Genomic DNA, 15,927 nt, shown 5'->3' on the forward strand with positions numbered 1-15,927 from the left:
CCAGCCCAAGTGATTCTGTGATGAGTCCCTGGCCCTGGCTGGGCAGGAGGGTGCAGTGGCCCCGTGGCCTCCCTCCTGACCCTGCCCCCTCCAGCAGCAGCTGCCTTCCTGCACAGCCCCACTCACTCTCCTGTTTCCCTCGGGCAGATTCAGAGCGTGGGGCTCACGGGGCCCCTCAGCAGCACGGAGGGCACAGGCACAGGCCGTGCTGTGGGCTCACAGCCACTCTGGGGGGTTCCACTGCTGGTGGAGACCAGTGAGAAACGAGGCAGGGTGGGTTTGCTGTGCTGTTTGAGCTGCTGTCCCCTGCAAGAGGCCACGTCTTTCCTCCCCAAAAAGCGGGGCAGAGGAGGGCAGTGTCCTACAGCCCATGGGGTGGGCACCACACACACAGACACAGGAGCGGGGCTGGAGGGAGCCTGTGAGCACACAGCAGCTCAGAGGGGAGCGGGCAGGGCCTGGCACAGGCAGCAGCCAGGGCTGTGCAGCCCGTTTCTCCCCTCCCAGCCAGGAAAACAACTTGCAGAGCCTGGGCCAAGCTACTCATCCCCCACAGCCCTGGCTCAGCAGCAGCACAGCCTGGCAGGAAGCTGGTGAAAGCTCCAGTTCACCTCCCCTGCCCACATCAGACCAAGTTTTAAGAGCTGAAACAGCCCTGGGGTACAGGGACAGTGAAGAGGGCAGCCAGGGCAATGCCAAGCTGCTGCCTGAGCTGCAGCACCAGCCTGCTCTGCCCCACAGCCCAGGGAACAGCCCCCAGGCAGCCGCAGAGCAGGAGGGACCCAACCTCCCGAGGACACCCACAGCGCCCTTCCCGAGGAGCCCGAACACACCGTGTTTGTTTTGCTGCTGGAATGGCTCTGGCCAGGGTGTAATCACAAGATGTTGAGCAAGGGGAGTGAGCTATGTAAATATGACATAATTTATTGGTTCCATTCCAGAGGACTATCGTGGTGTTTGTACGAGGGCCCTAACGACAGCGTAAGAAACGAGTCAACGTATGTACAGAGATTCCAGGGCACAGAAACACTTTGGAAGGAAGATGTGGTTAGTGGTAGAGTTTGGTCACTGTTCAGAGAATCCTTTTCCCTCCCTGTAAACACTGCTCCCCTCCCCTCAGACCCGAGGCAGACCTACCTCCCTAGCTCGGGGTAGGCCACCTCCCACGGCCAAGCTCGGGGCACGCTGTGGAGCTGCTGGTGGAGCAGCAGCCCAGGCCAGTAGCCCAGCAGACAGTGGCTACCAGATGGGTGCAGAAGAGGGACCCTCAGGGGAAGCAGAAAAGGGTCCATGCACAGGCAGGAGGTGAGGGGAGAGGCCCAGTCCCTCCTGAGCAGGGTCAGCGTACCGCAGGGGGCGGTGGGTGGGTGGTGGAGGTGCTCAAGACCTCCCCACGCCTGTCCCAGCACCGTCCCTCTGCTCAGACCCACGAGGGACAGGTCTGCCTGGCCTCATGCTGCTGCTGTGGGGCTGCTGCAGCCAGAGCTGAGGAGCAGCTCAGCTCAGTGTCCGAGGCAGGAGCAGATTCATGAGAGCAGCGCTCCAGCTCAGCCCCGGTGCAGCGGCTGCCAGGGGCCCAAGCCTCGGGGACAGGATGCCAAGTGGAAGGTGAGCACAAAAGCAGCTCTGTCCAAAAAACCAGCGGACTCACAGGCAGGGGAGGAGGTGCTGGAGCCCAAGAGCACCCCAGGGGATCCACCTGCAGCAGCATCTCCCCCATCCCCACATAGCCTCCCTGCACGGGTGGGACACGGGTGTCTGGGGGAAGTACCTCTGCCATGGCAGCACCGGCCACAGGACACGGCTCTGGAGCCCCTGGCTCGGCTCCTGTGGTGCTGCTGCAGTGAGGGGATGGGGAAGAGGCTCTTCCCCCCTCCAGGAGCAGCACCTCCACCAAGGGCCTGCAGCAGCTCCTTCTCTTTTTTATAGCAATTACTATAAAAAACTAGTTTATCTAGAGCATCTTTACAAAAATATTCCTGCAGTGTCACAGTTTTACATTGAAACTCATCAAAAATATAGAGATTTCTTTAAGAAAACGTCTCTGTTCTCCCCTGGAATCACATCTCCAAGGCAGGAGGGGGACTCTGGCAGAGACCCCGAGGTCTGGGCTCAGTGGCACATCCGGGACGTCATTTCCTTCTGTCAAAGGGACAGAGAACACAAGGGACCACGATGAAGATCCAGGGGAAGCTGAGATGAGAACATCCCATCTCTGTGAGTCGTAAATGCCCTCCTTGGGGAAGGGGTGGCACCAAGAGCTCCAGTTTGGGCATGTTCCCCCCACTGCTCCTGTTCCCAGGCACCAGCAGGACACCCTTCCTCTGCCCATGGCAAGGTGTCTGCTCTGCTGCTGACAGCAAACAAACACCATCTCCACCTCTCAGCTCAGACAGGCCACTCTCTCCAGCCTCCCCGTGCAGACAGCGTGGGGTTTAGTCATCCCCATGCTAGGTGGCTGACGTGCACCCAAACAAGTCACAGCAGCTGCTGGAAACATGAGGAGGTTGCTGGAGAAGGCAACTTGCCCCAGGAGATGCCCCAGCAACCCTGCTGTGCTGTGCCAGCACGTCCTGCCTCCCAGCTCCTGACAGGCCAACCCACGTCCTCAGTGTGGGCAGCTGGGCTGGAGGAGGGTCCTGGCTCTGTGTGGGGAAGGTTCTGGGAGCAGGGGGCTGCTTTGAAAAGCATCAGTTGCTGGAAGCTTCCCCTGGATATCCCAGGGACAGGGCTGTTGGCTCTGAGATGGACCCACCAAGGCCAAGGCCGAGCCAATTAGTGATGGAGGTAACGACTCTGGGATTGACACACAGGAGAAGGGGAAGAAGCTGCTGCAGCAGAGGCAAAACAGCAGGAGAAGGGAGTGAGAATGTGAGAATAACATCTCCAGAGACACCAAGGTCAGTGGAGAAGGAGGGGGAGGAGGTGCCCAGGCACTGGAGCCTCTCTCTCCTGTCCAGCTGAGGAGTGACAGAAAGGTTTTGGTGGGCACCTGGCAGGCAGCCAGGCTTAAACCCCCAACAAGGAGGGACCAGGACCCTCTGTGATCCCTCCACCCACAGCCCCTGTGCTGCCTGCAGACCGTCACCCCCCCCAGCACTCACCAGTGGTTCCAGCTCCTTGGTGTCTATGAGATTGAATTCTTTCACAAAGTAGTAAAAGTGCTTGTAGCAGGTGTTGACGTGAGCCTCGGAGCCCATCTGCGTGATCCGGTCAAAGTGGTGGATGTAGACGTGGACAAAGACACGGAAGAGCCTCGAGAGAATCTTCTTCACCACGGGGAGGAAGTTCTTGGGGAAGGGAGTACCTGGGAGGGGAGACACAGCCAGGAGAGACTGTCAGCCAGCTGAAATCTGCTTCCTTGGGGCTGAAATTAATAGATCACAAGGACACCTTGAGACAAAAGGGCTTTTGTCCCTGGCAATTTCCCCTTCCCCTCTCCTTTTCCCTCTCCCTTTAGAGCCCTGCAGAGCTGCTCCAGCCCCTGCTCCAGCAGGTTCCCCTGGCTCAGGGGGCACAGGAACGTGTCCAGGTGGGGTTGGAAACCTCCTGAGCAGGAGCCTCCACACCCTCCCTGGGCAGCCTGGGCCAGGGCTCCCTCACCTCAGCACCAAAGGACTTTCTCCTGGTGTTTAAGTGGAACTGACTGTGTTCCAGCCTGTCCATCACCCCTTGTCCTGGCACTGAGCACTAAAAGCAAATGGGTTGCCCCATGCTCCTGACTTTTCTAAGAGCAGGCACTTGTCTCTGCTGACTGGGCTCAGCCTGGCTCTCCTCGAGGGACCCCCAGGGTCTGGCACAGCTCTGGGGATTTACAGCTCCAGATCTCTGCAGCTCCTCAGGTGCCTGGCACAGCTCAGACGCTGCCAGCCTCTGGGCAGCACAAAAGGAACGAGCTCTGCTCCAGCAGCGACCGTCCCCCGGGTCTCAAACCGCACCTGGGGGCTCAGGGACGGCTCCAGCCGGCACCGGGGCCGAACTCACCGACGTTGGTGGGGAAGATGTCCTCGTTGTTGATCTGCACCTCGATCCAGTCCATCAGGAGGTTCATGTACTGGGGGGCAGCCAGGGCCGTGGGTCGGCGGTACCTGTGCTCGTCCTGCCACCGGTACTCGTACTTGGGGCCGCCGGACATGACGGGGCAGGAGCGCTCGGTGCAGTAGTCGCTGATGGTGCCGTAGATCAGGTTGATGCGGTTGAAGAAGTCCACGACGTGCACGGCCACCCAGTCGTTCTGCTCCTCGCCCGGGGGCAGCTGCACGGCCAGCTTCAGGTCCAGCCCGGCGTTGAGCGAGGCCTGAGCCTTCTTGTGCAGCTCGAACCGCTGCGTCCCCGGCTCGAACTTGCGCTTGGGCCGGAAGGTTTTGTCTTTATTGAACACTTGCTTCAGGGCGTGGGACATGGTCTCGTGTCGGGGCGCTGCCAGCCGAGGCGCCAGGCGTCACACGAGCCTCCCTCTGCTCATCGGCTGCTGGTCTGAGGGGCAGCACAGAGGGCAGCGGTGAGGAGCGGCTCTCCCACGGGAAACCCTGTGTGAATCCCACCGGGAGGGATCTGGGATCCCATCTGGGCCCTCGCCCCAGACAGGAGAAGTGGGGGAAGCCAACAGCAGCTTTGTGGCCTCCTCCCTTCTCGTCACAGCCCAGCTCACAGCAGAGCAGCAGCAAACGGGGGTGCTGAGCCTGGGGGAGGCTGAGGGGAGCCAGGAGCACTCTGCAGCTCCCTGACAGGAGGCTGCAGGGAGCTGGGGGGTGGGTCTGCTCCTCACTAACAAGTGACAGGACAAGAGGAAAGGGGCTGGAGTTGCCCCAGGGGAGACTGAGGTTGGAGCTGAGGCAGAACTGTTTCCCTGAGAGGGGTGTCAGCCCCTGTGCCAGGCTGCCCAGGGAGCTGGGGGAGTGCCCAGCCCTGCAGGGATCCCAAAGCCCTGGAGCTGAGGTGCTGAGGGCTGTGGGTCAGTGCTGGGCTGGGCAGGGTGAGGGCAGGGCTGGGACTGCAGCAGCTTCAGGGGCTTTGCCAACCCAAATGATCCTGATTCCATGAGAGTTGGTGGCTCAGCTGTCAGAGGTGACCTGGGCTGAAGGAGAAGTCCCCCTGCAAGGTCTCCCTCACTCAGTGTGGGGATGAGAACCCACCCCCCAGCAAAGGGATGAGGCAGGAAGAGCCAAAACGAGACCCCAAGGCACAGCCCCCTGTGCCCCCAGCACAGCCTCAGTGGGAGATCACTGCCACTCACACCATCACACCAGGAGACACAAACCCCCCAGAACCAAGGAGAAACTCCATCAGCACCTGCTCAGCTCCAACACAGCATCTCCTTCAGAAAGGTAAAACTTGAAGTTGTGTTTTTACCTGGATCAGATTTTTCCCCACCCTGAGAGGTGAGGTTATGGCAGCCTGCAGTGAAGTTCAGATCTTCACCAAACAGCCCTTGGAGCAGGAGCTGCCTGTGACTGTGTCATGTTCAGGACAGGACACGAAAGGGTGGAGGGGAACAAGAAGAAGAAAGAAGAAGTGGTAGCTCAGGCACCCAGAAAGAGCATATCCAGAAATAACACCGTGTCCAAGAGCAGCCACAGCCTCTTCTGCAGGTGCAGAGCCACCACAAACATCTCTCATTTCAGTTTCTCTCTCCTGAAGGTTGGTTGAAAGCTGAAAGAGCAGGGAAAGCTCATCTCCCTCTGCCAGGCTGGGGGAAAGAGTGAGCTCCAAAGGAGGTGAGACACAAGATCTGAAGGGATGCTGCCGAGAAGCAGAGCTCTGTTTATCTGCAGCTAATTATACCTCCTTTGTTCCCACATCCATCCCCTCCTGTAACTCGTGTCAAGCTGCTCTTTGATGGAAAGGTGAAGCAGAGAGCTGTGTGTACCAGAAATAGTGTTTTACATGTGCTGCACAGAGAAATAAAGTTACAGAGATGAACCAAAGCTGATGGCTTCCCCAGGCTGGCACAAGAAGAGTTCCCCTAAGTTCATAAGCAAACAAGCCAGCAAATCCTTCCCATCAGTAACCTCTTCTGTGCTGGAGCAGAGAGACTCAAACTCCTGTTGCAACATGGGCCGTGGCACACGTTGGGAGAAACCAAAGCAGCACTTTAGTGTGGATGAGTGAGGGCTGGAGGGTGAATCCACTGCAGGCAGGGCCCAGCCTGCGACTGTGAGCTGCTGTGTGACAGCCCACGAAGAAAACCCTCAGAAAACCTGTCCCTGGGAGCTGTTTGGTCACACCACAGACAGAGAGGAAGCGGCAAACAGCGTGGAGGGCCACGAGAGCAGGAGGCAGCAGCTTTGGTTAGCGAGAGCTGTGTCACAGCTCACCACATCCTGCGGCGGAAGCTCCGCGCGGGGCCACGGCGCAGCCCGGCACGACCTGCCTCCAGAACCACCGACCTGCACGGCAGGTGCTGAGTCTGCAGCCACTTCCAGCAGGGAATCAGTCCCAGGGACGTCCTTGCAGGCAATGATCTCCTTACACTGGAGATGCAGACAGAAACGCCCTTTGGAACCAACACAGGCCCAAAGGTGCAGGAGCAGCACCCTCCGCACAGCACCCGCCGGGGCTGCGGCCACGCACGGCCCTTGGTGCACAGCACCGTGTGTCTGCAGCAGGGCTCAGGCTGCAGCTGCAGGGCCCAGCACAGCCAGGAAAATGGGGTGAAACAACAGCAAAACCAGAGGGAAAAGAACCCAAGCATTGAGAAATGAACAGTGACTGTCCCCAGGAGGAACTGCCACGTGAGCAGGGCAAAGGGGGATCAATACGGCTCGTTTCCTACCAAGAGAAGCATCAAACTCTGTCAGCCACAACCAACTTCCTCTTGCCGTGGAGACACGGGTCAGAGAACAGAGGAGCTCAAAGCAGCAGTGACTGGCACACAGCTGAGCAGCAGCAAAACAAGCAGCTCAGACTTCAAGCAGATGCAGCCTGTTTAACGATGGTCTTTGACTGCAGCTGAGCTGAAAGAAACATCCAGGTGTAGGGGGAAAAAACGCACAGGGCCCAAGAGCATCCCAGCCATTGCTTGGGGATGATATCACACACCCCACATCTACTTCCAGAGGCAGAACTGTTTCCCTGAGAGGAGTGTCAGCCCCTGTGCCAGGCTGCCCAGGGAGCTGGGGGAGTGCCCAGCACTGCAGGGATCCCAAAACCCTGGAGCTGAGGTGCTGAGGGCTGTGGGTCGGTGCTGGGCTGGGCAGGGTGAGGGGAGGGCTGGGACTGCAGCAGCTTCAGGGGCTTTTCCATCTGAAATGACTCCAAGACTGTGAGCAGGAAGGAGGAGCAGGCAGCTCACAGCCCAGCTCAGAGCTCAGGATTTCGATCCAGAGCCCAGGAGGGAGGTTCTGGGGTTTGTGGGAGGCAGGTTGCAGGGGGAGGCAGGTGAGAGCCCTTCCTGGCAGGGCAGAGGGAAGGCTGAGTCGTCTTCTAACTCTGCAAGCAAGAAAACTGGAGTTTCCAGCATGGGCCTCTCCACAGTCATAGAGGGGGGAGAAGCCACATGGGAAAGTAACTTCTGAAAGAGCTCACCCCTCCTACTTTCCCTTCCCCAAAAGGCAAAGGTCCTGACAGCAAACGCTGCAGCTGAACCATCTCCACTGGAAAGCCCAGAGGTGCAGCAGGGCCAGCTGTCAGAGCCCCAGGACATGCTGGGGCTGGGCCAATCCTCTTGCCTTTTTTAACCTGACATCTGCATTTACTGCACTGCCAGAGCTGCAGCTCTGCTGGAGGGTGTCCAGGCAGCCCAGCCACAGGGGGCTGCGTGTGCAGGCAGAGCTAATCCGCTGCAGGCTCTGCAGGAGCTGCCTTAAGCTGACAAGCTGGGTCACGACTCCAGGAGGCAGGTTAACTGCACAGACAAATATTTCTAGGATAAACCACAGGCCGTGGGTGGCTGACGACACACTATGAGCAGCTCAACTCTTCTGAGGTCTGAGGGGCTGTATTTTCACAGATTGCCTGAATGGTGGGGGCTGCAACGGCCCTGCAGAGCTGCTCCAGCTCCAGCGGGTTCCCCTGGCTCAGGGGGCACAGGAACGTGTCCAGGTGGGGTTGGAAACCTCCTGAGGAGCCTCCACACCCTCCCTGGGCAGCCTGGGCCAGGGCTCCCTCCCCTCAGCACCAAAGGAGTTTCCCCTCCTGTGCCAGAACCTCCCTCAACCTGCTGCCCACACTCTTCTCAGTGCCTCTCCCAGGCTGCCAGTGGCCTCCTTGCCCATGAGGGCACGTTGCAGCTCATGTTTAGTTTGAACTCCCAGGTCCATCTCCTGGACCTCTGTCAGGTCACCCCCAGCATCCTGCTCCTTCTGGAAGGCTTTTTGCTGTCCTCCAGCCTGGTGTGTCCCCCACTGCAGGACTCCTAAGGGACACTGTGCTATTTATGGAGCCCAAGCTGGGAGCAACACGCTTCTTCCTCCTTTTGCAGGCTCCACGTCACCGTCCTCACTGGGCAGGGACATTGTGGAAGCAACTGCAGCTCCATCTGGTCTTAACTTTGTGATCTGCCCCCGCTCACGTAGAAGGTAAAACGCTGGAGCGTGGATTTTGCCTTTGGCTGATGAAGTGATGACTGCAAGAGGCAGCAGCTCAGCAGCTTGGCCACGGGTCTGGAGAAGCCAGGGCTGTGAGCTCCTTCACCCAGGGATGGAGCTGGAGCACGTGCTGGCCACATGGCCAGCCCTTCCCACGGCAGGGCTCGGCCCACACACAAATACCTCTGCTCCCCACGCTCATGTTGTGCTTTTGGATAAAGGCAGCATTGTCTGTCACGGAGAGCAGATGCCCACGAGGCCAGCTCTTCTGCTCTGTGAGGGTAGGGCAGACACAACACACATGAAGGATGTCTCCAGGCAAGGAACAAGCCCACTGATGTGGAGCTGGAGATCACCTCGGGGCTCACCACATCATAAGACCTCCTGCTGCACAGCAAGAGGAAAAAGCAGAAGAGGCCCAGACAGCAGCCCTGAGAGGAGCCTGCAGTGAAGATGGTGAACAACATGACAGAGCCTTGCAGTGCAGCCACAGGCCTGACTCAGCCCCTGCTTCCAACTCCAACAGGTTGTGGACGGCTCCAGCTCACCTGTGCTCCATGGGGAGGCCACATCCAGCCCAAACCCAGGCAGCACATGGCAATGGCAGCGGCCTCACCGCTTCTGCCTCCTCTCAAACTGACTCAACAACAACAAAGCACCTGCACACTTCAGCCAGACTTCTCTGGAGGAAGTCAAAGCTGCCCCAGAGTGATGGGGTGGGGTTTTTTTTTGCTCTGGCTTTGCACACTTGCAGAAGAGGTGGGAATCTGCTGCCTCCACTCCTGCCCTCTGCTCTCTGGCAGCTTCACACACTCCGAGCAAGGATTGGCCCAAGGTGCCTCATTGTTTGATGAGGAGCAGAACAAGCCCAGCTCCAGAGGGAAGCAAGCAGCAGACGAGGCAGGAGTCACAGATAACCCTTCCTCCCTGGGCCAGCTGGGAAAGGGAGGATGAAGATGTGGCCTAAGGTGCACTCTTCCTTGGCAGCATTATCTGCAGCGTATGTAGTTCTAAAGATAAGCTCCTCACCCTCCCAGGCTGGTCATGGATCCACTTACAGCAGCACTTACGGCTCAAGTACCACAAAATACTTTCCTGGTTAGTAAGAACCTGAAACACAGCAGTTGAAGGCAATTCTTTGCCCAGATGCACAGACTGGTAAGGTTTTGCAATCTCTCTTCTCTGACCCCACACGCTTTCACTGCTGACAGGGGAAGCGTTTTCCCTCTGAGTGCTGTAGAGATCCCTGGCCCACTTCCAGAGAAGCAGGAGCTACACACCAGGGCCCAAAGCAGCCCAGGGCCAGCCCCCACCAACGGGACTGAAACTGTTTCATGTTGCATCCCATGGATGAAAGAGCCACGCTAGAGCTAAACATGGCCAAGGAAGCATCTGGCCAACAGCCCCCACAGCAGCTGAAGTCACGGAGGAGGACTTTGCTCAAAGTGCTGAGGAGGCTTCAAGCTCCCTCAGCCTCAGCCAAGCAGAGAGGAAAGCCTACTGCCACTCCTGACCCAGAACCCAGAGTAACGTGTCTGCACTGGGCAGAGGGAGCTCAGCTCCCAGCTCAGCACCTGGACTCAGCTCCTCGGTGTAATCCGAAGGCAGCAGGTTCTGCTGCCACATCACCCAGCTGGCAGGAACCCTCAGTCAGCCCTCCTCCTGTTCTGGGCATTTGAAAAGGTTACAAACTCGCCCTCCTGCCCCAGTTAACTCCACAGGTACGTGACTAAGACAGAAAGTGAAGCTAAAGCACAGAATATACAGTCCGAGAAAGAGCAGCAGATAAACACAGAGCTGGACGTGAGCCCGTGCTCTGAAAGGAAGCAGAGTGCAAGGACAAAGCCCCGGGAGCGGGATACACGGCTGGCTGGGGAAATTTCACATCTCCCAGCAAAAATCCCCCCCCGCCCTGCGACTCAGCAGAAACCTTCCAGCCCGGAGACGGGGTTCAAAGACGGGATGGAAACTGAGAAAGTGTGACCACCCTTCGGCTGCAGGCACCGGGAGAAGGGGATCTCACAAGAGTCCACGACACGGATGCTTCCACACGCTGGGCAACCTCCAATCCCCCTTTCCCCTCTCTCTGGGGACTCCCTGCCCTTCCCTCCGTGTCTGTCCTTCTCTCACACACGAGTTTTCTCCGGGGGAGCTGAGAACGGGGCACAGCACAGGCAGCTCCTGTGAGACTTGAAGCAAACGGCCGAGCTTGCTTTCAGGCATCACAGGTTCTCCCTCAGCACAGCCGGGTCACACATCAGCCACAAACGCAGAATTCCCCGTTCTTAAGGAGCCTGAGCTCGAGGTCTGTGCCTTTACCGCAGCAGAAACACCCACGAGTGCAGCTGAAGGGGGGAAAGAGGACGAACAAGACTCAGGAGCACACACAGGGCTGGAACTTCACGGTCACCCCGGCCAGACTCTTTACCCTCTCCGCTCGTTTTTGTCCTCGCTCGGAGCCTGTCGCTGCGCTGCCAGAGCCCGCGTCCCTGCGCCGGCCGGGCCCAGCAGCAGCCTGAGCCCAGCAGCAGCGTGTGCCCGGCGCCTCGGCCCGGCCCGCGGGTCCCGCGGCGGGGGCTTCGCTCCAGGCCGCTGCTCGGCCGCTGCTCCGCCTTCCGCCCAAGCGACAGCGGGTACGAGCCGCTGAGGCGGCCGAGCGGCGGCTCCAGCGGCCGCGCGTCAGGGCTCGCTCGGCACAAGCGGCGCAGCCCTGAGGGGGCGCAGCCCGCCCGGGGAGCGCGGCCGGCCCCGGCCCCCCGCCGCGGGCGCTGGCGGGCACGGGGAGCGCGGGCAGGGCCGGGCAGGGCCGCGCTGGGCTGGGCCCGACCCGCCGCCGGCGCTCGGGGCCGCCCCGGGCCCCCCGCAGCCCCCTCGGCCCCGCTCGCACTTACCCGCGGCGGCGCGGAAGCGGCTCCTCGTGCGGCCGCAGCACCCCTCAGCTCGGCGCCGTCCCGCGCGGCCCCGCTCCGCGCGCGGCCGCCGGCGCTACTTCCTCTTAAAGGAGCCGCCGCCCGCCCGCGCTGCGCTGGCGCCGGCTGCGGCTCCTCCCGCGGGCGGGCGCGGGGCGGGCCCGGGGCAGCCGCCGGCACGTCCCCGCCCGGCGCGGGCAGCGGCTGCTGCGGGGGGAGGCTCCGGTACAGCCCGGGTAAGCGGCGGGGGGAAGCCCCCGGCAGCAGCGCCCTGCCCCGCGCCCGCGGCTCTGCAGAGAGGGCGAGGCGGAGCTGGGGCTCCGTTCCCCGTGCCAGGAGCGGCCCCGCAGGAGGGGGCAGCCCCCGGAGCGCCGCTGCTCCGCCCTGCCCCAGCAACGGCCTGCACAGGATCATCGACCAAGGAAAAAGTTATCTTTGTTTTGAAAGTTTATTGGATCATCTCGACACAAAATCGTTACAGCAGCTGGGGGATGGTGTTTGCTTCTTTTGTCTCTTTTTTTGTTGTTTTTTAAGGGAATGTCGATAGCAAATAAACCTGTGACTGGAACACATCATACAGCTTCAGAGGCCTGGAATCACTGCACAGGATTCTGTAAGAGAAGACTCTACATGCTAAAGTGACAGTTTTCATCCATGAATTAAAAATAAACCCACTAATGGAGCAACATTATCTTTTAAGACAATTTTAATATGTTCAGTTTCTAATACACAAACTGGCTACCCCAGGAGACTGACCAACAGCAGGACCTGCCCCTGAGCCAGCAGCACCCGCTGCTGCAAACACCCCAGACACAAGTGTGGTCTGAACACGGAGCTGGTCCTGGTGATGGCACCAGAGCTGAGCCTCTGCAAACCCCCTGTGCCCTGGCAGGAGCAAGGAGCACAGGCCACACCTCTAAGTACAGGAATCCACCCAAAGAGGAAGATCAACACTTGGTCCTGTTCCCTGTGTGGGCTTTGGTTCAGCATTGGTGGTGGTGGTGGTGCTGGACAAGGGCAGAGCTGCCCAACCCCCCCCCGGGGACGCCTTTTTGGGAACAGCAACCAAGAGGTCTTCACCCCAGAGCAAAACCATTCAGGTGTGTTCTGGGTTTGCTTGGAACAGCAAGTAAAAACAGAGGGGGAAAGAAGATGGAAAGCAAGAGATTTTGGAGAACATCAATCAGGCATCAGCATAAAGGACATGGTGATATCCCCTTCAATCAGCAAGTCCATGGGGTTGCAGTAGTGCAGAATGGCCTTTGCTCTGCACAGCCTCCCTTCCTCCCCTCTAAGGACCCCCGAGCCCCTCAGAGCAGAGGCTGCTGCAGCCTCCCCAGCACAACCACGCTAGGGCACATTTGGCTTCCAGCCCAGGGGGAGAGAAGAGGGGCTGCAGCTGCAAGGGGCACAGGGCATTGCACACGTGGGCAGGCTCCAACCTGGGCTTGGCCAACCTCAGCTGCTGAGCAAAATGGGGAAAGAAAAATAGCAGGAACAGACCCCTTTGGATTTCCAGTTTCTTGCTACACTCTGAACTGCTGAGGAATGTGAAATTGAAGTGGACTCAAATGCATCAGAGGAGGCTGCTCGAAGGGGAGAGGGATGACAGACACCATCTGCTGGGGTGGTCAACAGGAGCAGAGAACCAACCAGTAACACCTCAGCCTGCCTCGTGCACTCACTCTACGCCTTCAGCTGTCGGGAAACGAAGGTTAAGGCTCAAGGCAACTACTATAAACAGACAACCCAAAACATCCCAGTTCTCACAGGGCTCCTGTGGGTTAGCTCAGGAGAGGGAGGATGTTCAGAGGCTGATCACAACAGATCTTGAGATAATAATAATTATAATAATAATAAATCATATAAAAAAACCCAAAAGAGGCCTTCAGGTCCAGCACCAGCCTCTGCTAGAAATATACATCAACTACAGCAGCCCTGAAGACATATTCCATGGCTAAGGATCAATCAACCTTCTCTGGCAACAAGCACAAGCAACAGACTGTGCTACTGCTGACAGTTCTGCTCAGTCGACCGTCCCAGGCAGATGACAAGGGTTATGGGATCCTCAGGAGCTGCTGAATAAATAGTGCCCTTCCCTCCCTCCCTCCTCCAGTCATGTCACCAGGATCTCTTTGGGCTAGAAAGGGTTAACACCACAGTCTGTAAAAAGTCTTGAAATAAAAAGGTAACATACAGCCTTAAAATGTCTAAACTGCACCCAAGGGTGGAGTGAACCGAAAAGCACGTGCCCCAGGGTAGTACATGCGTACAGAGGGAGAAACTTAACACTTGGGTCTGCTCATCTTTACACATTAGGTTGTGTTTTTGTAGTTGGAACAATAGATAAAGAATATTCAGCACTTGGACAATGTCTCTTTCATCTCATCCAGCAAGTTGCTAAGCAGGGTGGAATCGGTACATTTCCCATCTATGGACACGGAGCTCTCTCCCTTGGCAAGAGGAAAGAAAAAAGAAGTTAGCTCCTCTTCTAAGCAGGGACAACTTTACTCCCAACCAAGCTCAGGGACTGTTGGAGCTGGCCCGGGGATGAAGCAGACCTAGCCAAGAGGTCAGTCTGTGCAAGCAGCAGTGCTGCTACCAGCCTCCAGGCAGCACAAAGCCCATGGGCAGCAGGAGCTTGGCAGCAGCCCAGCAGGAAGTTACATAGATTTGAACTGGCCCAGGGTGAATGGGCGTTTAACCCTCTCTGTGCTTGGCTTCCCTCAGGTCTGGCTGCAGGATGGCACAATGCTCTCACCTTTTTCACCAGCAGGCAGACGTGATGGCCTTGGATAGAGCGGCTGTACATGGACGCACAGGAGTCGACACGTTCCACAACTGCAAAGGAAGCAGCTCGTTTAGTGGGGCTTCTCATGGCAGGTTTGCTCCTCAGCAAGAGAAACCTCTGCTTGGCCTGGCCTCAAGGAACAGAAGCTTCTAGTGAGTGAGGGGAGGAGGAAGTCAGGGTTAAGATGATGTATGTGCCTGGCTCCTATCAGGGGTGTTTCACAATAAGGAGGTTAGTCATTTGTCTTTTAAGTATGCTGCAAGTGTTTTGTAGCAAAACACACTCATCAGAATGTAGATCTGTTCCCCAGAAACACTTTCAGTGAGGCAACTTCTAATGCATACACCAGAGCATGATGAAACAGCCATTTGGTTTGCTTCAGCCAGTACTTGTGTTTTGATTAGTAAGTGCAAGCTTGAGTAGCTCACACTCTCCCTTACTGAAAGCACCACTGGGGAAGAGGCAGGCTGCAGCCCTGAAGATCAAGCACACCCTCCAGAGAACACTTTCAGCCCTAACTGTCAGCAAGCTGCTCCCGTGATACTTGGCATGTGCCTCAGTGGACTGGAGGAAAGCCACAGGGACAGAGGGAGAGTTCCCTGGGGAGAACACTGAGTGCTTTGAGGATACCGAGGTATCACACAACTGGGAAAAAACCTCCTCTCCCAAGTTCATTCCATCTGGACATCAGCTGCCCTGGGGAGGCCACGGAGCCTGCCACTGGCCACGCACAGCAGCAGTTTTGCAAGAGGTTCTGCACCGAGGAATACCCACCTGAAAAATGATGATGGAAACAGATCTTTGCCAGTAGATGCTGGAATGAAATGCTAATTCCATCTACTTTAATAGAACTCATGTGCAGATCCCCAGACTCTAGGAGCTTGGCAAAAGCATCACTGCAAAACAGGAGGGAAAGTAAACACTTGTACTAGACATTCAAGTGAAGTCTGCCACAGCAGCCCCATGCAGACCTTGAGACATCTCAGGATGCAGAAGTCTAAGTACTACCAAGCTCCAGGAAAATGAGTTTAGAGCAAATATGAGCACTAGACTCCACTGGAGCACCCTATGACCTCAAACCAGAGCTACTTCCACATGACCTCTGCCAGACTACAGGGCACACATTACAGTTGAGCCTGAAGACGGAACTCAAGTCACTGGACATATTTTAATAGTCAAACATTACACAGGAGAACTGAACTGTAACCAAAGCAATCCCAAGCAGCCAAAGTCAAAAGCATGCTGTGTATCTTGCAGAGATGGCCTGCAGCCAAAGCTCAGCTCCTCATGGGCAGTGAAAGCACGAGTGCTGTGCTCCCTGAGTGGCACTTACCTATAGCAAGGCGTCGTGATCAAGTATGAAGCGCAACTGAAGTGCAATTTGAAATCTAGTTTTTCATGGGTTGAACCTTCATCATTCTGCAACAGGTCAAAGGAAAGGAGATGAATGGGAGCCCCAAGGCAGCAAGAGGAGGCACCACCCCCATCTACCAAACAAGACTTCAGGGCTCAGTTCCCTTTGATATACCCTGGCTGGGCCTGCAGGAGCAGTCTGAGAAGAGCCGTCGTGCTACAACATCAGGCCACTTCGAGAACAGCTTTGGGCACCAAGTGGATACATCCACCCAGAGCAGAGAAGGGACACAACTGGAGGGACTGGGCTGTATTTCCCTGTGCAATCTGTTGCAATACAGTGAGC

General features: G+C 57.5%; 2 protein-coding genes across 5 annotated transcripts in view; both read right to left on the reverse strand.

Annotated features, from left to right (window-relative positions):
* Positions 1-904: 904 nt before the first annotated feature.
* MOB3A (MOB kinase activator 3A) lies at positions 905-11,526 on the reverse strand. Of its 2 annotated transcripts, none has more exons than XM_062014935.1 (4): positions 11,420-11,526; positions 3,985-4,476; positions 3,105-3,307; positions 905-2,142 (listed from the first exon to the last, which is right to left on the reverse strand). In XM_062014935.1, exons 2-4 carry the CDS (start codon positions 4,400-4,402, stop codon positions 2,113-2,115), a joined length of 651 nt encoding a protein of 216 aa, XP_061870919.1. In that variant the 5' UTR covers positions 4,403-4,476; positions 11,420-11,526; the 3' UTR covers positions 905-2,112. The 2 variants fall into 2 exon arrangements, with proteins under 2 accessions (XP_061870919.1, XP_061870920.1); XM_062014936.1 differs by lacking the exon at positions 11,420-11,526 and adding an exon at positions 10,957-11,174.
* A 340-nt stretch (positions 11,527-11,866) lies between these two features.
* AP3D1 (adaptor related protein complex 3 subunit delta 1) overlaps positions 11,867-15,927 on the reverse strand; it is a 31,160-nt gene continuing 27,099 nt past the window's right edge. The window contains exons 29-32 of one of the 3 annotated variants that reach the window (XM_062014832.1): positions 15,562-15,647; positions 15,003-15,124; positions 14,199-14,278; positions 11,867-12,048 (exon numbers count right to left, since the gene is read on the reverse strand). In XM_062014832.1, the coding sequence (XP_061870816.1) occupies positions 12,034-12,048; positions 14,199-14,278; positions 15,003-15,124; positions 15,562-15,647 (303 nt within the window). In that variant the 3' untranslated portion in view covers positions 11,867-12,033. Of the gene's footprint in view, positions 13,891-14,198; positions 14,279-15,002; positions 15,125-15,561; positions 15,648-15,927 lie in introns of those variants that run through there. The other 2 variants (XM_062014831.1, XM_062014833.1) reach the window with 2 other exon arrangements.

The sequence above is a fragment of the Colius striatus genome, chromosome 25 (assembly GCF_028858725.1).
Source record: "Colius striatus isolate bColStr4 chromosome 25, bColStr4.1.hap1, whole genome shotgun sequence".
Classification (NCBI taxonomy): Eukaryota; Metazoa; Chordata; class Aves; order Coliiformes; family Coliidae; genus Colius; species Colius striatus.

Bases quoted from the DNA above. Each gene is read 5' to 3' on its own strand.
- MOB3A (XM_062014935.1), bottom strand. From the start codon at position 4,402: ATGTCCCACGCCCTGAAGCAAGTGTTCAATAAAGACAAAACCTTCCGG. The intron at 3,308-3,984 runs GTGAGTTCGGCC...CTCCCCTCCCAG, and splicing joins CATCTTCCCCACCAACGTCG to GTACTCCCTTCCCCAAGAAC. The intron at 2,143-3,104 runs GTGAGTGCTGGG...TCCCTTTGACAG, and splicing joins CCAAGGAGCTGGAACCACTG to AAGGAAATGACGTCCCGGAT.